The sequence below is a fragment of the Oncorhynchus kisutch genome, linkage group LG20 (genome assembly GCF_002021735.2).
Source record: "Oncorhynchus kisutch isolate 150728-3 linkage group LG20, Okis_V2, whole genome shotgun sequence".
In the NCBI taxonomy this organism is placed as follows: domain Eukaryota; kingdom Metazoa; phylum Chordata; class Actinopteri; order Salmoniformes; family Salmonidae; genus Oncorhynchus; species Oncorhynchus kisutch.
The window spans coordinates 44,154,603-44,182,274 of record NC_034193.2 but is presented as its reverse complement, the minus strand read 5'-3'; the positions used below and the strand labels follow the sequence as shown (position 1 = coordinate 44,182,274).

The 27,672-nt window shown below is 40.5% G+C and overlaps 1 protein-coding gene across 14 annotated transcripts in view; it reads left to right on the top strand.

Moving 5' to 3' along the window:
• The window catches only part of LOC109865216 (zinc finger protein Gfi-1b), a 71,223-nt gene that overhangs the window by 42,224 nt on the left and 1,327 nt on the right, over positions 1-27,672 (top strand). For 2 of the 14 annotated variants that reach the window (XM_031799352.1, XM_031799346.1), the window contains exons 1-4: positions 18,879-19,076; positions 21,115-21,209; positions 21,306-21,339; positions 22,824-23,287. In XM_031799352.1, coding sequence (XP_031655212.1) covers positions 23,140-23,287 — 148 coding nt within the window. In that variant the 5' untranslated portion in view covers positions 18,879-19,076; positions 21,115-21,209; positions 21,306-21,339; positions 22,824-23,139. Of the gene's footprint in view, positions 1-16,636; positions 16,746-17,949; positions 18,175-18,840; positions 19,077-19,142; positions 19,163-21,114; positions 21,210-21,305; positions 21,340-22,823; positions 23,288-27,672 lie in introns of those variants that run through there. The other 12 variants (XM_031799353.1, XM_031799349.1, XM_031799345.1 and 9 more) reach the window with 10 other exon arrangements.

Genomic DNA, 27,672 nt, shown 5'->3' with positions numbered 1-27,672 from the left:
TTGCACAGTGAAACTTTGCTTTTCGAGATCTGTGCATTATGTGGACAGTTTGGATGAGGAAAATTATTTAATTTAGTCAGTGGTGTAAAGTACTTAAGTAAAAATGCTTTACAGTACTACATAAGACGTTTTTTTTTGTGGTATCTGTACTCTACTATTTCTCTTATTTATAAACTTTTACTTGACTACATTTCTAAAGAAAATCATGCACATTTTACTCCATACATTTTCACTGACACCCAAAAGTACTCGTTACATTTTGAATGCTTAGCAGGACAGGAAAATTGTCCAATTCATGCACTTGTCAAGAGAACATCCTACTGCCTCTGATCTGGTGTAGTCACTAAACATATGCTTTCTTTGTAAATGTTGGAGTGTGCCCCTGGCTATGTGTAAATGTTGGAGTGTGCCCCTGGCTATGTGTAAATGTTGGAGTGTGCCCCTGGCTATGTGTAAATGTTGGAGTGTGCCCCTGGCTATGTGTAAATGGAAATAAGAAAAGGTGCCATTTGGTTTACTTAATATAAGGAAATTGAAATGATTCATACTTTTACTTTTAATAAAAAAGTATGTTTAAAACCCAAATACTTTTAGACTTTTACTCAAGTAGTATTTTACTGGGTGACTTTTACTTGAGTAATTTTCTATTAAGGTATCTTTACTTTTACTCAAGTATGACACTTAGCTACATTTTCCACCACTGAATTGAATCAACTTAAGCCTTAATTACCCTCTTTCTCTCCTCTCTCTATCATAGCAGCAATGGGAGGGCATACTTCACATGATGGTGCTGCTTCACATGCCTACAACAATAATGACAGCCATGATGACAACAGTGTTGACAACAGCCAACACATAGCAGGCCAAGAAATATCAGGCAATATGACAGGCAATTTTTCCATTGGCAACCAGACCAACACCACCAGACATTCCGGTATGTACCCCATCTCCAACAGGAGGGAATCTATATATGAATGAATAAATAAATACATGCATATTTTATTGTTATGCCATGTGACCATTCCACATGGGATTATAACACACATTGATATTAGACATTTCAAAGCATAAAGTAATTACATGTCTATATACATACACATTTCACAGCTCGGTTCCAGCCCCAGTCTAAAAATACATAAAAATAAACAATGGTTTATTGTTGCTCATAGCAGTGTTCTCAGCAAACTCCTAATACCGACAACCACATTTATTGTAGTACTGTCCAATGACTCTCTCTCGTTCTCCTAGCTTCACCAGAAACTCCCCAAAAAACTGTCGTACCCAGCATCACCATTGCCAACGTTACCGGCGGCAAAGTGCGTCTCTACTACAAGTCAGAGGAGATGGCTCTCAGTGACCTCATCAAGGGAAGTCATCTCAGCAAGGGCGACTCCATTCTCATCCTGGATGGCACCGTTAAGAAGACCGACCTCCCTCAGAGCCTCTATGTCACTTGCTTCCAAGTAGAAAATGGCAATACTCAATCGTGTCCTGAGGAAGGCCCAATGTATGGTCTGGACAACCTCCTGGCAGAGTATGATGAGGGTCACCCCAAGTCCTACATCCTTACTGCCGACAAAGAGTTGAAGGTAGCTGAAACAGGAAAGATCTGGGTGGATGAGGACGGGGTGGATCACAACCCCAAAAAGTAACGCCACCAGGGAACCTCCTGTATCTTAACACCCTTTATTAATCACAGATTAAACTACATGCAAATTATTGATAAAATAAATAAAGAGAGCATGCCTCACAGATAAGTGAAATAGTTTTTCAAGATACACTCTCAGTGTATGGTAGAAATCATCAATGTAATCAATGTAGTTTTGTGACAAATAAATAAATGTTACCAAACTGAGAAAATGTTAGTATGTGTTCTGTAAGATGTTATCGTGTGTGCGTGCGTGTGTGTGATTACATTACATGATTGGGGTTGCCACCAGATATCCTACATAGTGATACTAATTTTAACAAAGGTCAACAACACAATATTGTAATCAATGTTTTATTTCTAAGATTGTAGTCATGTTATTTCAAGCATACAGTGTGATGGTGCAAGACACTTACAGGGAGCACAAATATATATAGCGGAGTAAAAGCCTGCATATTTCCTTATTACCTTGGATTTGAAGATCATGTGAACTAGAATGTTAGATACAGTGCATTCGGAAAGAGTTCAGAACCCTTGACTTTATCCACATTTTGTTACGTTACATCCTTCTTCTAAAATGGATTAAATACTTTTTTTCTACACACAATACCCCATAATGACAAAGCAAAAACATTTTTGCAAATGTAAATTGATTAAAAACACTGAAATAACTTATTTACATATGAATTCAGATCCTTTGCTATGAGACCCACAGTTGACAGTGCATGTCAGAGCAAAAACCAAGCCATGAGGACAAAGGAATTGTCCATAGAGCTCCAAGACAGGATTGTGTCAAGTCCCAAATCTGGGGAAGAGTACCAAAACATTTATGCAGCATTGAAGGTTCCCAAGAATACAGTGGCCTCCATCATTCTTAAATGGAAGAAGTTTGGAACCTTCAAGACTCTTCCTAGAGCTGGCCAAACTGAGCAATCGGGGATGAAGGGCCTTAGTCAAGGAGGTGACCAAGAACCTGATGGTCACTCTGACAGAGCTCCAGAGTTCCTTTTTTGGAGATGGGAGAACCTTCCAGAAGGGCAACCATCTCTGCAGCAATCCACAATCAGGCCTTTATTGTAGAGTGACAAGACAGAAGCCACTCATCACTAAAAGGCATCTAAAGGACTCTCAGACCATGAGAAACAAGATTCTCTGGACTGATGAAACCAAGAATTAACTCTTTGGCTGAAAGCCAAGCATCACGTCTTGAGGAAACCTGGCACCATCCCTGCGGTGAAGCAAGGTGGTGGCAGCATTATGCTGTGGGGATGTTTGTCAGAGGTTGAGACAGGGAGACTAGTCAGGATTGAGGGAAAGATGAACGGAGCAAAGTACAGAGAGATCCTTGATGGAAACCTGCTCCAGAGCACTGAGGACCTCAGACTGGGTCGAAGGTTCACCTTCCAACAGGAGAACGACCACACAGCCCAGACAAAGCAGGAGTGGCTTCGGGACAAGTATGAATGTCCTTGAGTGGCCCAGACAGAGCCCGGACTTGAACCCAATCAAACACTTCTGGTGAGACCTGAAAATAGCTGTGCAGCAACACTCCCCATCCAACCTGACAGTGCTTGAGAGGATATGCAGAGAAGAATAGGAGAAACTCCCCAAATACAGGTGTGCCAAGCTTGGGGTATTATGTGTAGATTGATGAGGGGGGGAAAAAATATTGAATACATTTTAGAATAACAAAATGTAGAAAAAGTCTAGATTAATTTCCGAATGCACATACAGTGTTTTTTGACCCCCTTTTTCTCCCCAATTATTAGTAGACTATCTTGTCTCATCGCTTCAACTCCCGTACGGGCTCGGGAGAGACGAAGGTTGAAAGCCAAGCGTCCTCCGATACACAACCCAACCAAGCCGCACTGCTTCTTAACACAGCGCGCATCCAACCCAGAAGCCAGCCGCACCAATGTGTCGGAAACACCAGCGTCTCCTGTGGCGGGCTGGGCACAGTGCGCGCTAACCAAGGTCGCCAGGTGCACGATGAGACAAGTATATCCCTACCGGCCAAGCCCTCCCTAACCCGGACGACGCTAGGCCAATTGCACGTCGCTCCACGGACCTCCCGGTCGCGGCCGGTTGCGACAGAGCTTGGGCGCGAACCCAGAATCTCTGGTTACAGCTGGCGCCCTTAACCAGTGCTAGGGCAGAAACAAAAATGTCCACCTCTTTGGGTCCCTAGGACCTGGATTAAGAAAAAGTAGATTAATGCATTAAAACAAATCAACGACACTCCAGACAACCACTTTCACGCCACATGGCTCTGTCCACCCACCCAACAATTCTGGAAGGAAACCATACACAAACTGTCCACCCTTTTGGGTCACAGGATTCCATTCTCCCCATCCTTCTGCCTTCTTGGAGATCATCAGTCCATTTTATTCGCCTAAAATATATCCAATAAAACAATATTACCAACAGTCTATTTTGTCAATGGATTAACCTCCTCACAGACCACATCACAATGGGAAAAATTACAGCATACACCAAAGACAAAATCCAGTCCTTGAACGGAAACTGGACCCTAATCCCCAACTCCTTGCAGCTACAGATGAGCTGATCCCACCCTAGTGTTTCCTCTAACACCCAAGTTGCTATTAATATTTATTTGTATACATTATACAGTGGGGCAAAAAAGTATTTAGTCAGCCACCAATTGTGCAAGTTCTCCCACTTAAAAAGATGAGAGAGGCCTGTAATTTTCATCATAGCTACACTTCAACTATGACGGACAATATAAGAAAAAAAATCCAGAAAATCACATTGTAGGATTTTTAATGAATTTATTTGCAAATTATGGTGGAAAATAAGTATTTGGTCACCTACAAACAAGCAAGATTTCTGGCTCCCACAGACCTGTAACTTCTTCTTTAAGAGGCTCCTCTGTCCTCCACTTGTTACCTGTATTAATGGCACCTGTTTGAACTTGTTATTAGTATAAAAGACACCTGTCCACAACCTCAAACAGTCACACTCCAAACTTCACTATGGCCAAAACCAAAGAGCTGTCAAAGGACACCAGAAACAAAATTGTAGACCTGCACCAGGCTGGGAAGACTGAATCTGCAATAGGTAAGCAGCTTGGTTTGAAGATAGGAATTATTAGGAAATGGAAGACATACAAGACCACTGATAATCTCCCTCAATCTGGGGCTCCATGCAAGATCTCACCCCGTGGGGTCAAAATGATCACAAGAACGGTGAGCAAAAATCCCAGAACCACACGGGGGGACCTAGTGAATGACCTGCAGAGAGCTGTGACCAAAGTAGCAAAGCCTACCATCAGTAACACATTACGCCGCCAGGGACTCAAATCCTGCAGTGCCAGACGTGCCCCCCTGCTTAAACCAGTACATATCCAGGCCCACCTGAAGTTTGCTAGAGAGAATTTGGATGATCCAGAAGAAGATTGGGAGAATGTCATATGGTCAGATGAAACCAAAATATAACTTTTTGGTAAAAACTCAACTCGTTGTGTTTGGAGGACAAAAAGCTCTGTTCTTGGTCACCTCCCTGACCAAGGCCCTTCTCCACCGATTGCTCAGTTGGACTCTAGGAAGAGTCTTTGTGGTTCAAACTTCTTCCATTTAAGAATGATGGAGGCCACTGTGTTTTTGTGTACCTTCAATGCTGCAGGCCATTTTTGGTACCTTTCCCAAGATCTGTGAACACAATTTCATTTACCACAATCAAGTTGTAGAAACATCTCAAGGATGATCAACGGAAACAGGATGCACCTGAGCTCAATTTCACGTCTCATAGCAAATGGTCTGAATACTTATGTAAATAAGGTATATCTGTTTTTTATAATAAATACATGAGCAAAAATGTCTAAAAACCTCTTTTCGCTTTGTCATTATGGGGTATTGTGTGGAGATTGATGAGAACTTGTATCTATTTAATCAATTTTAGAATAAGGCTGTAATGTAACAAAATGTGGAAAAGGGAAGGGGTCTGAATTCACTGTAAAAGATATACAAGGAACATGAGCATTTCCACCAATGGGAAACTTAGCTATGAATGAAAATGAATATCTAATCACACTCTTTTAGTATGTCAATAATTTGAGGATTCCATTTGTTATTTGGTGAGTCTAAATAAAAAATATAATTGGAGTTACTCAATTTTAATGAAGGGAAATTACATTGTGAGCAAAATGATTCATCATATTGCTTCAGAAAATTATTTTAAAGCAGCAATCGGCAGAAGAAACAATAAAAATGTGGTCTCACCACCCCTGCTTTGGTAAAAAGCTGAGGGATGGGGCTGGAGAAATGTAACCACTCAAATTAATAGACAGAGCTATAGATGCAAGAACTGACCATCCATGATATCAAAATGATAGTTTTACCTATGTTTTGAAGCTATATAGTGTTTGTTTAAATGTTGTTTGTTTACAAACATTGGAGATAAACAATACTATATTTTGGATCATGATGGGGTACGACAGTTGAACTAAGCTCTTGAGGTACATATGATTCATTTACAAGTCCTAAAATGGATGTTGCAACTGCTGATTGCCCCTTTAAAGGGTTAATGACCGTAGATTTGAGCATCTGAGGCCTCCATTCAAGAACATCTTTAATGAAATGTGTCATTGGTGTTAACGTCATTGGTGTTACTACTTCTACTGGTGGCACAATGTTATCATAATGGTAAAAAATATTTAAAGTAATTAAAATCTGCCACATTACTTAATATAGAAAAGGAATATGTTCTGAAATACATTTAAATAAATAAAACAACTAGAAAAATGTATTTCATTCTCCCCAAAATGCCATTCCCAAATGCCACTGCAATTCAAGAATGCCCCAATTGATTAAATATGGGATATTGTGTGTTATGTATTATCAAAAGGTCTGTTAATCAAGGTTTTGGATGCCATTCATAAACTATATTCAAGAAACACACCACAGTATAACCTATATGTGTCATGGATGAATAGGAGTGGAAGGTAGGAATCAGGTGAACACAAAATAATCCCGCACAAACAAGATTGGGCCTCACAAGCTTAAATAGGCGAGCAAATCAAGAAAACACAAATAGGAACAGGTGCAACTAATACGACTAAACTAACAGAAAAGGAAAAAGGGATCGGTGGCGGCTAGTAGGCCGGTGACGACGACCACCGAGCACCGCCCGAACAGGCAGGGGAGCCAACTTTGGTGGGAGTCGTGACAATATGTGGCTATATGGCTTATACAGTATGCAGTATGATTGCTGTGTTGTCATGTGTCAGAGGAGCGTACGTTGGGCTATAATGTGAATAGGAAAGTGTTCAAGCCCCCCCCACCCTGTCCACTCACCTGCTTATTCACTCTGACATGCGGCCCTATCTCTGTCAAATCTGACATGATAAAAACACACCTTAATTCACACAGGTGAATCCATGAACACGCTATTTTTGTTTATTTTATTTCACCTTTATTTAACCAGGTAGGCTAGTTGAGAACAAGTTCTCATTTGCAACTGCGACCTGGCCAAGATAAAGCATAGCAATTCGACACATCACAGAGTTACACATGGAATAAACAAAACATACAGTCAATAATACAGTAGAACAAAAGAAAACAAAAGTCTATATACAGTGAGTTGAAATGAGGTAAGATAAAGGAGGTAAGGCAATAAATAGGCCATGGTGGCAAAGTAATTACAATATAGCAATTAAACACTGGAATGGTAGATGTGCAGAAGATGAATGTGCAAATAGAGATACTGGGGTGCAAAGGAGCAAGATAAATAAATAAATACAGTATGGGGATGATGTAGATAGATGGGCTGTTTACAGATGGGCTATGTACAGGTGCAGTGATCTGTGAGCTGCTCTGACAGCTAATGCTTAAAACTAGTGAGGTAGATATGAGTCTCCAGCTTCAGAGATTTTTGCAGTTTGTTCCAGTCATTGGCAGCAGAGAACTGGAAGGAAATACGAACAAAGGATGAATTGGCTTTGGGGGTGACCAGTGAGATATACCTGCTGGAGCGCGTGCTACGAGTGGGTGCTGCTATGGTGACCAGTGAGCTGAGATAAGGCGGGGCTTTACCTAGCAGAGATTAGTAGATAACCTGTAGCCAGTGGGTTTGGCGACGAGTATGAAGCGAGGGCCAACCAACGAGAGCGTACAGGTCACAATGGTGGGTAGTGTATGGGGCTTTGGTGACAAAACGGATGGCACTGTGATAGACTGCATCCAATTTGTTGAGTAGAGTGTTGGAGGCTATTTTATAGATAACATCACTGAAGTCGAGGATCAGTAGGATGGTCAGTTTAACGAGGGTATGTTTGGAAGCATGAGTGAAGGATGCTTTGTTGCCATATAGGAAGCCAATTCTAGATTTAATTTTGGATTGGAAATGTTTAATGTGAGTCCGGAAGGAGAGTTTACAGTCTAACCAGACACCTAGGTATTTGTAGTTGTCCACGTATTCTAAGTCAGAGCCGTCCAGAGTAGTGATGCTGGACGGGCGAGCAGGTGCGGGCAGTGATCGATTGAATAGCATGCATTTAGTTTTACTTGTGTTTAAGAGCAGTTGGAGGCCACGGAAGGAGAGTTGTATGGCATTGAAGCTCGTCTGGAGGTTAGTTAACACAGTGTCCAAAGAGGGGCCAGAAGTATACAGAATGGTGCCGTCTGCGTAGAAGTGGATCAGAGAATCACCAGCAGCAAGAGCGACATCATTGATGTATACAGAGAAGAGAGTTGGCCCGAGAATTGAACCCTGTGGCACCCCCATAGAGACTGCCAGAGGTCCGGACAACAGGCCCTCCGATTTGACACACTGAACTCGATCAGAGAAGTAGTTGGTAAACCAGGCGAGGCAATCATTTGAGAAAACAAGGCTGTCAAGTCTGCCAATAAGAATGTGGTGATTGACAGAGTTGAAAGCCTTGGCCAGGTCGATGAATACGGCTGCACAGTAATGTCTCTTATCGATGGTGGTTATGATGTAGTTTAGGACCTTGAGCGTGGCTGAGGTGACCAACCCATAACCAGCTCTGAAACCAGATTGCATAGCGGAGAAGGTACGATGGGATTCGAAATGGTCGGTAATCTGTTTGTTAACTTGGCTTTCGAAGACCTTAGAAAGACAGGGTAGGATAGATATACAGTGGGGCAAAAAATTATTTAGTCAGCCACCAATTGTGCAAGTTCTCCCACTTAAAAAGATGAGAGAGGCCTGTAATTGTCATCATAGGTACACTTCAACTATGACAGACAAAATGAGAAAAGAAAATCCAGAAAATCACACTGTAGGATTTTTTATGAATTTATTTGCAAATTATGGTGGAAGATAAGTATAAGTATAGACAGTTTCAAGTTCCTTGGTGTCCACATCACCAACTAACTATCATGGTCCAAATATACCAAGACAGTCATGAAGAGGGCATGGCAAAACCTTTTCCCCCTCAGGAGACTTGGATTTGGCATGGGTCCCCAGATCCTCAAAAGGTTCTACAGCTGCACCATCGAGAGCATCCTGACCGGTTGCATCACCGCTTGGTATGGCAACAGCTCGGGATCTGACCGTAAGGCGCTACAGAGGGTAGTGCGAACGCCCAGTACATCACTGGGTTATTCTAAATCTATGGGTGCCCCCCTTCCTCCCCCAGGCTTTCCCGGTACCATCAGTTCAAGGACTTCCAGACACGGATTCTGGTGGCCACCAACCTGTTTGGCCGAGGGATGGACATTGAGCGCGTCAACATCGTCTTCAACAACGACATGCCCTAGGATTCCGACACCTACCTGCATAGTGGCCCGTGACGGCAGGTTTGGGACGAAAGATCTGTCCGTGACCTTTGTGTCCGACGAGACCGACGCCAAGACCCTGAACGATATGCAGGACCGCTTCAAGGTCAACGTGGCAGAGCTCCCAGAGGAGATTGACATCTCCACCTACAGTAAGCTATATCCAACAAACTAATCTAGCACTCATTTGGATTTCATGTAATGCCACAGTACTTTTCATGGTTTGTGTCCGAAATGTCACCCTATTCCCGATATAGGGCACTACTTTTGACCAGAAGAAGTAGTGCACTATATAAGAAATTGGATGCCATTTCAGACACAGCCATGTTTGGACTTTTTAATTATTCATTTTGGTTTTGGAATATCCTTCATTGTTATAGTGCTGCTTGCAATTGTATCTTCAAACAAAATGTTGACGAGCACTTTAGAGCATTGGATTATTACCTAGTCATTCCAAGTATGTGGTCTGTGCAGCTGTAATGCTGGTTATTAGTTAGTTTTTTTGGGACCCAACATCTGGAAGTCATTTTATGTGGGTACACAAAGTTAGACGCTGTAAACTAACCTCTCCCTCGTCTTTCACCTTTTCTCGTTACAGTTGAACACTCCAGATGAAAATCGCCCCCTGACCAGTGAAGACTACGTGGCCGTGCCCATCTGTCCCTGTGTCTTTCAGAGAGGGAGAATAAAAAAATGATCTGACCGTTTTTTATTTTAAATGTCTCTCCCTGATCTCCCACTTCATTCACCTTTTATTTCACCTATTTATCCTATCCTCCCGGGGTTGCAGTTTTACTTTTCTTTTCCTTGTTAATCATGGCTGGTTCTATTTTTTGGTTAATTAAATAATTGAAATTAAAACTTTTTATACAATTATCACTGTTTATTTTATTTTTCCTTACCAATAGAACATTCTGTAAATTTTCTGAAATGTCAAGAAATCCCAGTGATTCTCTGCCTATTTTATACTTATTACCATACTTACTAATTAGAGAAGTTGGAGATTGGCTTTTCACATTGCAGCATATCACTGAACATGAAAGATCAATGTTGAATTCAAATGTCAGAAGACAAAACTAGATTAACGCTATAGAATATTTCAGATTCAATTTTGCCTGTCACAAGTAGAGGGCACTATGATCATAGATTTCAGATGTCTTCCACTATAAAAAAATATATAGAATGAACAAAAATATAAATGCATTATGTAAAGTGTTGGTCCCATGTTTCATGAGCTGAAATAAAAGATCCCAGAAATGTTCCATATGCACAAAAATATTATTTCTCTAAACTTTTGGGCAGAAATCTGTTTACATCCCTGTTAGTGAGCATTTCTCCTTCGCCAAGATAATCCATCCACCTGACAGCTGTGGCATATCAAGAAGTTGGCTAAACAGCATCATCATGGGGACAATTAAAGGCCACTCTGAAATGTGCAGTGTCACATCACAATGCCACAGATGTCTGAAGTTGAGGGAGCATACTGACTGCAGGAATGTCCACCAGAGCTGTTGCCAGATAATCTCTACCATAAACCACCTCCAACATTGTTTTAGAGAATTTGGCAGTACCTCCAACCGGCCTCACAACCGCAGATCACATGTAACCATGACAACCCAGGACCTCCACATCCGGCTTTTTTACCTGCAGGATCGTCTGAGACCAGCCACCCAGACAGCTGATGAAACTGTGAGTTTGCACAACTGAATAATTTTTGCACAAATTGTAAAAAAAAAAACATCTCAGGGAAGCTCACCTGCGTGTTCGTGTGGGCGAGTGGTTTGCTGATGTCAATCCAGTGAACAGAGTGCCCCATGATGTTGGAAGGGTTATGGTATGAGCAGACATAAGCTACAGACAATGAACACAATTGCATTTTATCGTGGTGTCCATCCGCCGCCATCACCTCATGTTTCAGCATGATAATGCACGCTGCAAGGATCTGTACATAATTCTTGGAAGTTGAACATGTCCACGTTCTTTCATTGCCTGCGTACTCACCAGACATGTCACCCATTGAGCATGTTTGGGATGCTCTGGATCGATGTGTATGACAGCGGGTTCCAGTTCTGCCAATATACAGCAACAGCCATTGAAGAGGAGTGGGACACCATTCCAAAGGCCACAATCAAAAGTATGAACAACTCTATGCGAAAGAAATGTTGTGCTGATTGAGGCAAATGGTGGTCACACCAGATACTGACTGTTTTTTTATCCATGCACCTACCTTTTAAAAAAAAGAAGCTATATCTGACCAACAGATGCATATCTGTATTCCCAATAATATGAAATCAATAGATTAGGGCCTAATTAATTTATTTCAATTGACTGATTTCCTTAAATGAACTGTAACTCAGTAAAGTATTTGAATTTGTTGCATGCTGGGTAGTATATTTGTTGTTCAGTATTATTCCACCTTTCCAAAGGACCACCTATTAGTCTATGTATAACACGAGAATCTACATCCACGCAATATGTGAAGGATATTTTTTGCTTTTAAGTAGGTTGAGTATTGGCAAAGTGGGACACTCTGAAAATGTGCTTTCTGGAAAACCTTGGGATACGTAAGGCATTCAGTGAATTCTCCTTTATCACACCGTCATAAACAGAGAGATTCTTTGCAATTGCTTTTCCATCTTATGGTATTTCTAAAATAGTTATTAATAATGGCTAACCCTTTGGAACTCGTAGCTAATTGTATAGTTGAGAGTCTTGAGTTAATTACAGCTGAGATGGTTGCCATTCAGACTGTGGCGATGCAAAATCGATTGGCACTTGATTATCTTCTGTCAGCACAATGGGGTACATGTGCTGTTATTGGTGCTGAACGCTGTACTTTCATTCCTGATAATTCTGAGGAAATAACTGACCTGATCCAAAAGATCAGGACTGAGGGCGTTAAGTTTTATTTTTATTTTTTTTATTTTATTTCACCTTTATTTAACCAGGTAGGCTAGTTGAGAACAAGTTCTCATTTGCAACTGCGACCTGGCCAAGATAAAGCATAGCAGTGTGAGCATACAACAAAGAGTTACACATGGAGTAAACAATTAACAAGTCAATAACACAGTAGAAAACAAAGGGGGGGTCTATATACAATGTGTGCAAAAGGCATGAGGAGGTAGGCAAATAATTACAATTTTGCAGATTAACACTGGATTGATAAAAGATCAGATGGTCATGTACAGGTAGAGATATTGGTGTGCAGAAGAGCAGAAAAGTAAATAAATAAAAACAGTATGGGGATGAGGTAGGTGAAAAGGGTGGGCTATTTACCAATAGACTATGTACAGCTGCAGCGATCGGTTAGCTGCTCAGATAGCTGATGTTTGAAGTTGGTGAGGGAGATAAAAGTCTCCAACTTCAGCGATTTTTGCAATTCGTTCCAGTCACAGGCAGCAGAGTACTGGAACGAAAGGCGGCCAAATGAGGTGTTGGCTTTAGGGATGATCAGTGAGATACACCTGCTGGAGCGCGTGCTACGGATGGGTGTTGCCATCGTGACCAGTGAGCTGAGATAAGGCGGAGCTTTACCTAGCATAGACTTGTAGATGACCTGGAGCCAGTGGGTCTGGCGACGAATATGTAGCGAGGGCCAGCCGACTAGAGCATACAAGTCGCAGTGGTGGGTGGTATAAGGTGCTTTAGTGACAAAACGGATGGCACTGTGATAGACTGCATCCAGTTTGCTGAGTAGAGTGTTGGAAGCCATTTTGTAGATGACATCGCCGAAGTCGAGGATCGGTAGGATAGTCAGTTTTACTAGGGTAAGCTTGGCGGCTTGAGTGAAGGAGGCTTTGTTGCGGAATAGAAAGCCGACTCTTGATTTGATTTTCGATTGGAGATGTTTGATATGAGTCTGGAAGGAGAGTTTGCAGTCTAGCCAGACACCTAGGTACTTATAGATGTCCACATATTCTAGGTCGGAACCATCCAGGGTGGTGATGCTAGTCGGGCATGCAGGTGCAGGCAGCGACCGGTTGAAAAGCATGCATTTGGTTTTACTAGCGTTTAAGAGCAGTTGGAGGCCACGGAAGGAGTGTTGTATGGCATTGAAGCTTGTTTGGAGGTTAGATAGCACAGTGTCCAAAGACGGGCCGAAAGTATATAGAATGGTGTCGTCTGCGTAGAGGTGGATCAGGGAATCCACCTCTACGCAGGTCAGGGAAAGTACCATGATTACAATCCAGGTGATTTAGGCTTAGTCATGAGGTTGTCTTCAACATTCGGTACATGTGGAAGTTTATTTGGTGAGCATGATACTTCCAATAGTTGGGAGTTGCGTTTATTTTTCTTATCCTCATCCAGGTTAAGTGTGCTATTGCCCGATGTTTGCCTGCTAAAATCCTACGATTATGTGAGAGTACATCATAAGATTCATCAACCGTGTCCTTTTTGGAGATGGGTGTCAGTGGTGTTGACCAGAATGTGGTGGGGGTCATAAGGGTCTTCATCGTCACACCAAGCCTCATGATTGTGGTCAATGTGCCCGTGGTAACTGTCCTCTGTGCTGTAACGAACCATGCTCTCTCCGATGTGGTATCACACTTGTTGATACCTCTTTTCTATAACTTTGTGTGAAATCTATTTCTTATTGCAACGGCAAGTAGATTATGCCCTTTGTGTTCTATAGAATTGCAAGGTGTTTCATGTGAATGATTTTATGCTTACTGCTTATGTTTTTCATTCTGTCTATTTTTTCATGTTTTCTAAAAATACATTTGAACTATATATATGTTTTTATGGTCTAGGGGGGAATATAAGAATATTTTGAAGATGAGATACAACACAGAAGATGAGTGGACGAGAGTACTAATGGTCAATAGCGAATTGTAAATAGGGGTTGGGTTTCAGTTCAACATCTGTTTGGGATCTGTGGAATGTCACTCCTGAACTCAGAGTGACATGTGCTATGTTCTGTACATTGAGTCGGGGGCAGGATACTTGTTATTTGGCCATTGGCCAAGTTGTACTGCAAGGACTTCTGATTGGTCAACCCCATGCTAGGGTGGGGGGTTATAAATGGCATCCTGTTCCTTTGTTCAGTGGGGGAAAGCTGAGGACAGGAGAGACTGACATCTGAACATCTGACCTCCCAGCATAACATCTTGATTTGTCCTGTCTGAATAAACCTATTTTTCTCCCCTTGATTTGCTTTGGAGTTTGTGATATTGAAGAATAACATAAATTGCTAACAGCATCAAGAACACGCATATCCTTGCTTCAGATCCTGAGCTACAGGCAGTTAGATTTTGGTATGTCATTTTAGGTGAAAATTGGGGGACAAAAATGATCCGATCCTTAAATTAAAGAAGGATTGAGACAATTGAGACATGGATTGTGTTTGTGTGCCATTCAGAGGGGGAATGGGCAAGACAAAAGATGTAAGTGCCTTTGAACAGGGTATGGTAATAGGTGCCAGGTGCACTGGTTTGTGTCAAGAACTGCAACACTGCTGGGTTTTTCACGCTCAACAGTTTTCACCGTGTGTATCAAGAATGGTCCACAATCCAAAGGACATCTAGCCAACTTGACACGACTGTGGGAAGCATTGGAGTCAACATGGGCCTACATAGGGAGCCAGGGCAGCTAGACATCCTTGTTGAACACTTTCGACACCTTGTAGTCCATGCCCCGAGAAATTGAGGCTGCTCTGAGAGCAAAAGGGGGTGCAACTCAATATTATGAAAGTGGTCCTAATGTTTTGTTCACTCAGTGTATCTTTAGGTGTAATGATGTAATTGTCTATGTAAGGTTGGATTTCTTTATTGAGTGGAAGACCGTGTATTCATGTAAGTGATATTCTGCAAGAATCAATGGGTAGTCTATATTTCATTCATATATTTTAAAAAACTGTTCATTAATCACAGAGTAAACTACATATAAATTGGAAATCAGCAATGTAATCACTCTACCTTGACAATTAAATGTTACCAAACTAAGAAAAAGTGAGTGTGTATTCTGTAAAATTGTATTTTGAGAAGTCAGTCAATGAGTCATTCCAAGACATGACTGGGGTTGCTACCAGATTTCCACCATACTGATTTCAACAAAAGAAAGACTATAATCATACATTTTATTTTTAAGATTGTAGCTAGTCATGTTATTTCAATACATAGTGACGGTGCAAGACAATCACAGGGAGCACAAATAGGTCAGAAACATTTCTCTCATTACGTTGGATTGGAAATTTATATGAACTAGAATGTTATAAATCTGTGCTTCCCAACTAAAAGTTTGATGATGAGTTGACTCAAGTGTATTACTGCTAGGCCAAAAGAAAAATGTGCACCATAGGACAAGGATCTGGATTAATGAATCATTATTAATTAACAATTAAACATCAGTCTAAATTTTGATGAGATAGTAGAGGATATGTCATTTACTTCACAATGGTCTTAATCAAAAACTGAATCGAAAACTGCTAGGCAATCACGGAGTTGACTTTAATAACCATTACGTCTGTAAAATTGAGCTCTGGCAAGAACATCCATGGAGTAGTCCCCCCCAGTGGTCATCTCATCCACTCTACTGTAACAGTGGACATTATCCAGCCCCACATTGTAGGCTGCTAACCCTCCTGAAAAAACAAACACACAGGCTGTAATGTAGTCATGTAATCTATGTAGTTGTATTAAACCTATGACTGATCATCTCTATCAAACTCTGGGCAGTTTCCTTTAAGGACCCAAAAATTGACAGCTGTGCCATATAGATTACAAAATTGTTGGGAAGAGATTTGATGTACTGATTCCTTGGCACATGGTTTATGAACACACACAACAACAAAAAAAGCATTACATGAGCTTGCTCCTACCCATCTTTCCGATTTGGTCCTGCCGTACATACCTACACGTACGCTACGGTCACAAGACGCAGGCCTCCTTACTTTCCCTAGAATTTCTAAGCAAACAGCTGGAGACAGGGCTTTCTCCTATAGAGCTTCATTTTTATGGAATGGTCTGCCTATCCATGTGAGAGACGCAGACTCAGTCTCGAACTTTAAGTCTTTATTGAAGACTCATCTCTTCAGTAGGTCCTACGATTGAGTGTCGTCTGGCCCAGGGGTGTGAAGGTGAACGGAAAGGCACTGGAGCGACGAACTACCTTTGTTGTTTCTGCCTTGCCAGTTCCCCTCTCTCCACTGGGATTCTCTGCCTCTAACCCTATGATGGGGGCTGAGTCACTGGCTTACTGGTGCTCTTCCATGCCGTCCCTAGGAGGGGTGCGTCACTTGAGTAGGTTGAGTCATTGAGGTTAAAATTCAGGCCTGCGTATTATCACGGAGTACAGGGAAGGTGACAGATTCAAACGAACAATGCTTTCCCAGTCGGCAGCAGGTAAAGTAGCCTTTATTCTCGATTCTGGGGGGATTTGAGTTCTTTAATTGATGTTCTGACATTTTCAGAATTCATCAATAATGGGAGCTTTGCTATTCCCACAGGGTTTGTATGACCATCATACACTGGGTTTTGTATAACCGATATACACTGAAGCAGGTTGAAAAATAACCTGTGGTAATGTGCACTAGCGTAAATAAACTAAATTTAATCATGAGAGGCACACCCGCCCGAGATTAAGACGGGATATTAAATAGGTACTGGGGGATAGGACGGTGATCTTGTACAAATACTGGGTGTGGGGAGACGGCAAGAATGCGCAAGATAACTGGATTGGTCATTTGAATTGTGGCAGTATTGATCATCGTTCCGATTCAACTAATACTACGGAAATATCCAAATAAGGAGGAGAGGGAACTTAAATCTAAAGAAATGAGATAAAAGCCAAATCTATAGTTCCATGTATAGTCCATCCTATAGACAGGATAGTTCCATGCGAGGGGGGAGTCTAACAATTAGTGGCGTGAGATAACGATTATTAGCGTTCTTTAAAAGCCCTCTGACACAACCGGAAAATAAGATTAGGGCTTTACAAACCCTGGGCTTATAGTTGTAAGGTAAGACCTAATATCTGATTCAAAAGTCAAAGCTATTGATAAGATTTCCATAAAAGAGACACACAAATAGTCAGACAGAAAAGGAAGGATTGTTTAGAAATTCCTCAAAAGAAGTGTCGGAAACTAGCGGGAGATTACCGTAATATGAGAACAAAGAGAATGGAAGGGAGGCGTCCAAAATCTGACTCAGACAATGAACCTGAATGGAAGCTGATATTCCGAATAGGAAGGGTTTTAAATTAGGACGATTTTCTGGGAATTCCTGGTGTCGAAATTTTGCGACTACGGACAATTATAATAATAATGTATTGAGATGGGAGTCATATTTAAATAAGTGTATCATAGAAGAAAAAGTCACCTAAAGTTACATTTAAGGAATAACGGAGAGATACGATACAATTTCATGCTATCCGGACGTTATAGCTATTTATGAATCGACTGACATATGATAAATTTAGCACAAAACATGGTACGTTTAAATGTTAGAGTATGGTAAATTGAGAAGTTGGGTTGGTTTTACTTTGATGATTAGAATTTAAAACTGAACGCAATCTGAATAGGGAATATATATTTTACAGAGGCGGGCAGATGTGTGATGACGTTTCACGTTGAACAACATCGTTCCTCAAATTTAAACAGAGAAAAGGGAAAATGCGTGCATTATAGCTTAGAATTACTTTTCAAAAGCGGTCAGAAGTTCCAAATACATTTCTTTTAAAAAAGGAGAAGTATCGTAAAGATGCTACAGCTTGCAACGGAAGTGCCAGGCACTCAATGGGCTATATAGTGCAACGCTTTGGACTATAAAATAGGTAAGAATAGTTTAATCGTAAAAAGTTGTGATTGTTTTTCCAAGTATTGATTTTTGGTTAGGTAACGCCTGGGAAATTTGAACTAGAAGTAAAAAAAAAAAAAAAAAACACTATCTATTTTCTCTACTTTTCTTTACGGGCAAAATAATGTCTTATCTAAAAGGGACAGTGCACGTCAATCACAGTGGTTTGAGTGTATGGCAGTGTAAAAAATATTGTGGGACGACAATTTGAAGATAGACTGAATAAATGACATGAAACATCAAGAGATTTAAAACAAACGATGTGAAGGGATTATCCGAATTATTGGGTGTCGTTGTAGTAGTAAAAGTTTGGGTTAAGGGGATTTCCCTGTTCCCAGTGACAAGGTATTTTAAAGGTGTACACTCACATATGCTAGTATGAGTTTTAATTAGACAAGTGAATAACGTATTGGGAATAGAGTTGTAATTAAAATACTAAGTCAAAGACGAGACAGTTACTTAGAGCAAAATGGATTCTAAATGATAACAAAGAGACAATTACGATTTATGCCCATCGAAATGTTTTGATAAACTTAGCGAATTTAGAGATATTGGTTGGGGTGGTAAATTATAATTCAGGATTTGAACAGATGTGATAAATTTAGGTTTGGTTAATCGAACAACAATTATTTACAATTCATTGAAAGTCGCTACGAATTGGGCTGAGGTTGAGCGTTTGATGATGACGTCCCTAGCGAGGCACTTTTGTCGCCAGGGACTGGGGGTAACGGAGAAAATTGTTTGTCTGTTAGTGTGGGTATTAGTGTTTCGAGTAACTTTTCAGAAGTTGATATAAATTACAAAATACATTTTTAACAGTAATTTGAGAGTTGCCAGGATAGTCTGGAAAGATGCTAAAAACTATCAGCTGATACCTAGGTAGGCATCAAGGTTTGTGGCGTTTGTTTGGATTGAACTAGGCTATGGGAGAGAGAGACTGGATGTATGAATCGTAAAATATTGTGGTAATGGATTCCATGGTTGTGATTCCAGGTTTGATTGTTTATGTAACACCAGTGAATTTGAGCACTTTCAATTGTGTGGAACCATGTTAGGGTATTTAAAGTTTGAAAAGCAACCTCTATAGAAAAACATAACTGCATATGTTTCGGGAAGTAAGCTAGGTTGAATTTGGTTATTCAAACTTTTCCCCTGATACGTAGACATGCGTGTTTAAAGTAGGATTCTTCATTCCGGGATGGATGGAAGTTATCTAAAATAAGTCAATTAAAGGAGCCATGGGAGAATGCGAATGCATATTTATTAAATATCGGGGATTAAATTACGGATTTCTTACACTGAGAAATGTACGACATTTGTGGCAGAGGGGAGAAAGTAATACAATTTACCCGATAACATTATTGTATCTAAGGGTAGCATGTTCATTTACGTTGTTTAAAACTTATGATTAATGATTTTAGTTAAAGGGGGATCATCATTCGGTTTAGTTTATAGTTCACTTTTGAGTTTCTGAATCAGAATTAGCATAGCGAATGCTAGTTAGGAGTGTTGTGTTCTTCTGGGAATATTGATGTTTAGGTGTCTCAATTTTAGATGTTTCCTGGGATTATAATCTTGGGGAGAATGAGGCCATAAACGACCAAATTAAAACAGGTCTGCAAGTATATACAAACAAAACCATTGTTAGGACTATTTGTTTTAGTGCAAAGGTATTTTAAAGAGGCACGCTCACATATGGAAATATGCCTACGAATAATATGTATGAGAACTCTCTTGGTAGATAGTGTGGTCTACAGCTTATCATTAGTTACTCTAACTCAGGCGAGCAATACGGGTCAGTGCGCACGATGGGTCAGTGCACACGAGAGAGCACTTCCTGGAGTTTAGTGAACTGCTTGACACAATGTGGGGCGGGCATGACCGAGTTGCTCATCTCAAAACTACAGAAGCATGGCATCGCCATCATGGACATGAGAGGGCAGGGGTATGACAATGGGGCGAATATGCAGGGGAGACACAGCGGAGTTCAAAAGAGAGTGCAGGATATCAATCTGAGGACCTTTTTGTGCCGTGCAGCGCACACTGGCTGAAACTGGTTCTCTCTGATGCAGCATTGTGTTGCTTGGAGGCGACTGAGTTTTTAACATGGGTCTTCCATGTAAAAACGTCTAGGAGCAACAAAGGAACTACTGAGTTCCAAACTTCCTTTGGAGCCTAAGACCACCAAGCGCAATGCCAAGCGTCTGCCGTAGTGGTGTAAATCTCGACACCATTGGACTCTGGAGCAGTGAAAACACATTCTCTGGAGTGATGAATCACACTTCACCATCTGGCAGTCCAATGGATGAATCTGGGTTTGGCAGATGCCAGGAAAACGCTACCTTCCCCAATGCATAATGCCAACTGTAAAGTTTGGTGGTGGAGGAATAATGGTTTGGTGCTACTTTTCATGGTTCGGGCTAGGCCCCTTAGTTCCACTGAAAGGAAATGTTTATGCTACAGCAATCAATGACATTGGAGACGATTCTCTGCTTCCAACTTTTTGGTAACAGTTTGGGTAAGGCCCTTTCCTGTTTCAGCATGACAATGACTCTGTGCACAAAGTGAGGTCCATACAGAAATGGTTTGTCGAGATCGGTGTGGAAGAACTTGACTGGCCTGCACAGAGCCCTGACCTCAACCCCATCAAACAGCTTTGGGATGAATTGGAACTCTGACTGCGAGCTAGGACTAATCGTCCAACATCAGTACCCGACCTCACAGGTGCTCTTGTGGCTGAATGGAAACGAATCTCCAGACAACTACTTTCACGCCACCTGGCTCTGTCCACCCACCCTACAATTCTGGAAAGAAACCATATAAAAACAATCCATCCTTTTGGAATGTGATAACCCTATAATTAAAATGTCCCACAAAATATGAAGCCAATATAGTATGCTATGTTCTCGTGTTTCAGGAGTGTTTTGGTTGGAAAGTGTTCTAGCGCTCCTGTGCACCTGCTAATCTGATGTCACCAGAAGTCTGACATTAAGAAACACATAATTCATATGGGTGAGTCAACATGAATTCTATCGGAATAGACATCTGGTCTTTGTCAAGGTCACAGTCGAAATGTGTTATTCATTTTCCATAATCTGATTTCACCAGAAGTCTGACATGAAGAAACACATCATTCATACGGGTGAGTCAACATGTATTCTATCGGAATAGAGATCGGGTCTTTGTCAAGGTCACAGTCGAAATGTGTTATTAATTTTCCATAAGGCCATACCATTCCAAGGTTATTTGGAATGGTAAAGGAAAATTGAAACTCAAATTCAAATTTGAAAACAATTTAGTGAACTGAAATAAAAATTTAACCAATATTGAAACGATTGTCTTTGGCTGAAAAACAAAAATATGTTTTGTTTGAGCTTTTTCCTTCTAAACATTAGACAAAAGTCTAATGGGGTTTTCCAGCTTCTGAATCTGGCAGGTAAATGCTGTCAGTCGATGCCAATGTTTCAAATAGGCCTAGCTTGTGCATCACTATCACTAGCTATTACTACCTACTGGGAAAATATGTCAGTTCAACTTATTTTTGATTTACATTTGGTTGGAATCCAAAAAAACATGTCTCCGTATCATTTAGTTTATTTGGTCAATATTTTCTTAACTCTTTTTGAACTGCACTGTTGGTTAAAAGGGCTTGTAAGTAAGCATTTCACGGTAAGGTATACACTTGTTCTATTAGGCATATGTGACAAATACAGTTTGATTTGACTTAGTTGACCGGGACAGGGGCAGAAATTGGACAAACGAACTTGTTGTAAAAGTGGCATCCTACGATGGTGCCACGTTGAAAGTCACTGAGCTCTTCAGTAAGGTCATTCGACTTCCCATGTTTGTCTATGGAGATTGCATGGAGGTGTGCTCTATTTTATACACCTGTCAGCAACGGGTGTGGCTGAAATAGCTAAATCCACTAATTGGAAGGAGTGTCCACATAGTTTTGTATATATAGTGTGTATGTAGGTTTAGAAATCAATAACTTGCTAACATGTCGTGTCTTGGCTATCATTAATGTGATGATGATTGTTTTATCAAATCGATGAACTATGTTTAATTATTACGATGATTAAATTAATCCTGTAACAATGAACTCATTTGCAATCTCAGGACACCACGGAAAAGTTTATTTAACGAGTTACCGTTTTCCGAATGAACTCTTAAAGATATAAATATCTCTTACATTTCAGTCATTAATTAATTGTTTACCTTCTATCAGTCTCAATCTGAATGTCGCAAAATCCTTAGATATCTGCACGAACCCTGGCATAAATGACGAATCAGCGATATACAAATTGGCTTAATTATTTATTTGCTAACTAACTAAATAATCACACAGAATTACATAAACACACAAATAGTTGGTTATTGGTTACTAACACAATGCAATGAAGGGTCCCTGTTGGACTAAGCCAATATGACGGCTTGGTAGACAACGGAATGGGGTGAGGACAGATCAGAGCGGGAAAGACAGAGTGGGAGAGACAGAGAATGGGCTTATTGTACATACATGTGGAAAAGACGGCCATCGTCAATATGGATTTTTAGCACCATAACAACCGCACTGCCCCTTGAACTTAGAAAATAGTGAACTTAACCTCTGCTTTCCTATCCCAGGTGAGAAGCCCAATGTGTGCCAGGTGTGTGGCAAAGCCTTCAGCCAGAGCTCCAACCTCATCACAGCCATCAGCACAGTGGCAACCAATCCTACCACTGACCCCGCTGCCTCTTCGGCTTCCAACACAAACAGGAGAACGAACCACTGCACATACACTGTCAGTGATTTACTGTAAGGGTGTAGTTAAAGATATGGCCCTTTGAGATCTAATACGTTTTAGAGCTTGACAAAAACATTGCTCTTGTGACGCCCACGTAGCTTCTCTGGAACTGAGTCATCCTCTTCAGGTCTCTGGAATGTAAACATTTACCTGGAATGGATTGGGCTGAGAATTCCCCACCCTCCCTCTCTCTGTCAGCGTTACCCTATAAAAGCAGAGCCATCTCTCCACTCTGCACTAGAACACCTGATTACTACAATCTTCAAGCGCGCCACCGCACCGAGGAAGAACACACAGACACCGGTAAATACATCATTTAAAATAGATACTTTAGGTTTAGGTTTTAAAATCACGATTGTTTAAAATCGTGCAATTCTACGCTGTTTCTTCACAGGAGGAATCCATATTTATGAACAGAACACAACTATTTGTTCATAGGTTCTGACACAAATGAAATTGAACTCCAGTCCTTAAATGAAAAAATATATATATTTTTAGAAGACAAGGACATAAAACAATATGTGCGAATTTATCTAGGCCTGTATGCCAACAGTTCGCAAAAACAATGCCTAATTCATTAGAACCATTACAGATAAATCATAATTGCTAAATTGACCCATATATATTCAGTCAATTAAAAGTGCCATTTGAAACCATAATCTGAAAATATTATATTATATATTATATCATGGAGCAGGCGCTTAACTGTAGAAGACTAGGGCTGTAGGTTGGTGGCACAGGAGGTTGGTGGCACCTTAACTGGGGAGAATGGGCTGGTGGTAACAACTGAAACGGAATCAGTGGAATGGTATCGAATACATCTAATACATGAGTTCCAGGTGTTTGATGCCATTCCATTTGTGCCGTTCCCTCCACTTTTATAAGCATTCTCCCCTCAGCAAGATACTCAGAAATAGGGGACGCTGTCAGTCTTGTATCAATATGATACCGAATAATATGATCTCAGTATCTAGAGCAGCCTCCACTGCAATGGCATAGCCTTGATTTGTTATTCTGATCATTTGTTAGATTTGTCTTATTTTTGGATGCTTACGTCTCTTAATTAATAAAATGTCTACAAATATATGTTTTAGTGTAATGATGTTATTGCCTATGTTAGGTTGCTTTTCAACACTGAGTGGAAGACCCATGTATGCATTTATAAGTTATATTCTTCATGAATTAATGGGTAGCCTATTCATTTAAATGATCAAAAATGGCTGTAAATATCCGAGTGGACATTCCAATAATGAACGACATTACACACCAGGATTTTATAGTCCTTTGGTCCTTGCACAGGTCAGATATATCAAGAAAAATATATATATAATAGAAAATATTTCCAAATAAAAAGTTGGCAGTGTGAAGACATGCGCATCTCCTGCCTGGAACAGTTACTCTGAAATAGTGATCATTTGAAACAGGCTCATTTGGCAGAGTTGAATAACAACTTTTTTCAGTGTTACAAACCAAAATCTGTCTTCTTTTCAATACACAGACGTCCGATTTAGTTGAATCTGCCTGTTCATTGGAATTTTCTAAATGGACAATTCCCATTGAACACTGCATGGTGATGAATTACGGCCACAACATCTGTTTGTTGAAAACAACAAGTAGACTGGGCTTAATGATTCTGATGAAAATATGTTCTTTATCAAACTAATGCAAATTACCAGTATGGAACTTGGCTATGTTTAGGGGGGTTGTATCCTAGAACTTGGATTCTACGTGGCACTAGCAGTTGCCAAGTAGCATAAGAGGAAAATATACAGGACACAATTATTCCAAAACTGCAGCTCGTTGTGGGAACAAATCAAATCAAATTTCAAATCAAATGTATTTATATAGCCCTTCGTACATCAGCTGATATCTCAAAGTGCTGCACAGAAACCCAGCCTAAAACCCCAAACAGCAAGCAATGTAGGTGTTGAAGCACGTTGGCTAGGAAAAACTCCCTAGAAAGGCCAAAATCTAGGAAGAAACCTAGACAGGAACCAGGCTATGAGGGGTGTCCAGTCCTCTTCTGGCTGTGCCGGGTGGAGATTATAACAGAACATGGCCAAGATGTTCAAATGTTCATAAATTACCAGCATGGTCAAATATTAGGTCTGGGACAGGTAGCACGTCCGGTGAACAGGTCAGGATTCCATAGCTGCAGGCAGAACAGTTGAAACTGGAGTAGCAGCACGGCCAGGTGGACTGGGGACAGCAAATAGTCATCATGCCAGGTAGTCCTGAGGGCTCAGGTCCTCCGAGAGAGAGAAAGAAAGAGAGAATTAGAGGGAGCATACTTAAATTTACACAGGACACCGGATAAGACAGGAGAAGTACTCCAGATATAACAAACTGACACATTTGTTTACTTCAATCAACCAGTACATTTAGAATTTGTAATAAAACGGTCTTAATTTGGCAAGGGATGTAGCTTGTGTATCCCATCAGTTAGATACGTTTTTATAGGCATGAATTTCTGGAGGCATAATGGGAGGTTGCTTGTGTGCATACTCAGGAGGTACATGTAGAGGGAGCGGTAGAACGCAATTAAGTGAGTGAGACATGGAGGGGAAAGGGAATTTAGGGAGAAGATCTGAGTGATGCTTGGCTTGTCTGAGCGGCATACATATTTGGTGCAACGAGGGTAGAATTTGTATATTTGGTCGATATTACTTAACCAGCAAAGCAGAGCTTCGGTGCACACAACTCAAATGATATGCAACAACACATTGGACATGAAACAACAATACAAATGATATGCAACAACACATTGGACATGAAACAACAATACAAATGATATGCAACAACACATTGGACATGAAACAACAATACAAATGTAACAGCACAACAAAGTAGATTAAAAAAATCAGTTGCCTTTTCATTTTAAACACCGAATACTGCTTTCTAACGGTCGTCACTAGTTACCGCATTCACAAAGTGATAAACCCTGCCTATTTCAACAATTTCTCTTCTTAAAATCTGATTTTAAACCTTACCCTAACCCCAACCCTAACCTTAACCACACTGCTAACCTTATGCCTAACCCTTACCTTAATTTTTGTTTTCATGAAAATTTACAAAATAGCCAATTCTAGCTTTGTGGTTGTGGTAGCTAGTGGAAAAATGTTGTAACTGCAGTGAACCAAAACAGTTGCGCACCGGAGGGAAACAAAATCATTAATCTTGAGGCAATGGGGAAGGGGGTGTAAGATGCACTCCGTTAATTATTATGTAATATATAAAATGGACATGTCTATTTTCATACAGACTAGCTGGAAACATTACTAATCATTGAAAATGACAAATTACCCAATGGGAATCATGATCATTTTCTGGTAAGAAGGTGGTGATGCAGCTGCCTCGCTAGCTCCATTTCTCAGGCGCATGTTGTGTGTATGGGGTACATGAGGCGCATGTTGTGTGTATGGGGTACATGAGGCGCATGTTGTGTGTATGGGGTATATAAGGTGCATGTTGTGTGTATGGGGTACATGAGGCGCATGTTGTGTGTATGGGGTACATGAGGCGCATGTTGTGTGTATGGGGTACATGAGGCGCATGTTGTGTGTATGGGGTACATAAGGTGCATGTTGTGTGTATGGGGTACATGAGGCGCATGTTGTGTGTATGGGGTACATGAGGTGCATGTTGTGTGTATGGGGTACATGAGGCGCATGTTGTGTGTATGGGGTACAGTACAGAGATGGGGTTGTTCTTAAAAAAAACGTATTGGACACAGAGTGAGTCAATGCAACTTATTTTTAGATGTTTTAAAGTAAATGTTTCCCCTGAACTAAGCTTGCCAAAACAAAGGGGTTGAACACTTATGTAACATTTGTCTAAGATGTTTCATTTTTAAATGTTTTCAGTTTATTCTTTTTTTTATCACTTTGACATAATAAGGTATTTTGTGTAGATCAGTCAAAATCACTATTAAATCAGATTTGTTCCTGTTTGTAACACTGAAAAAAATAGTCAGAGGGGTGTGAATAATTATTATAGGCACTGTAATGAAACTGCACCTCGAGACTGTTGAAGCCACCATTTCTCAGAGTCCCACAACTACTGACTGGTTCTCAACCTAGTTTTATTTTATTGTAAAACAAATGTGTTGTTAGTTTTAATAATTGAATAGTGCCTTATTTTAGTTATTGTTACAGTTGTTGAATTTACATGCATATCTCTTTTATGTTGACGGTATACAAGATAGCTGGAAGGGAGGAGTTGTTACATGTGATACTGGTATATATAATTTATCCTAGGCACTACTTTGTTGCTACTGTGGAACCTAGAGCATTGATACTAATTGAGTACCGCGCCTGCTCATGAATGTTCTGTGCTTGAACTTGAGTTTGATCGATAAACTAAAGTTAACATTACCTCCGTTTCAAGTAGGATTATTACTGTTTGTGTAGTAGAAAGAACACAACACCTAATGCCAATATATATAAAAAACAGTAGCAGAGAACAATATGGCGAACTTAGCAAAGTAGGCATTTGTGATAAGTACTTTGGGTCTGCCAACTTCATGAACCTTCACCATTCTCAAATAAATTCTGATTGACACCAACCCGTGTCGCTTTTAAAAACATTAAATTGGCAGATGGAACCAAGACATCACAGAAGACATGCAATGCCACTTAGTGCAATGGTGACTAATAATGATAAATTGCACAGTGAAACTTTGCTTATCG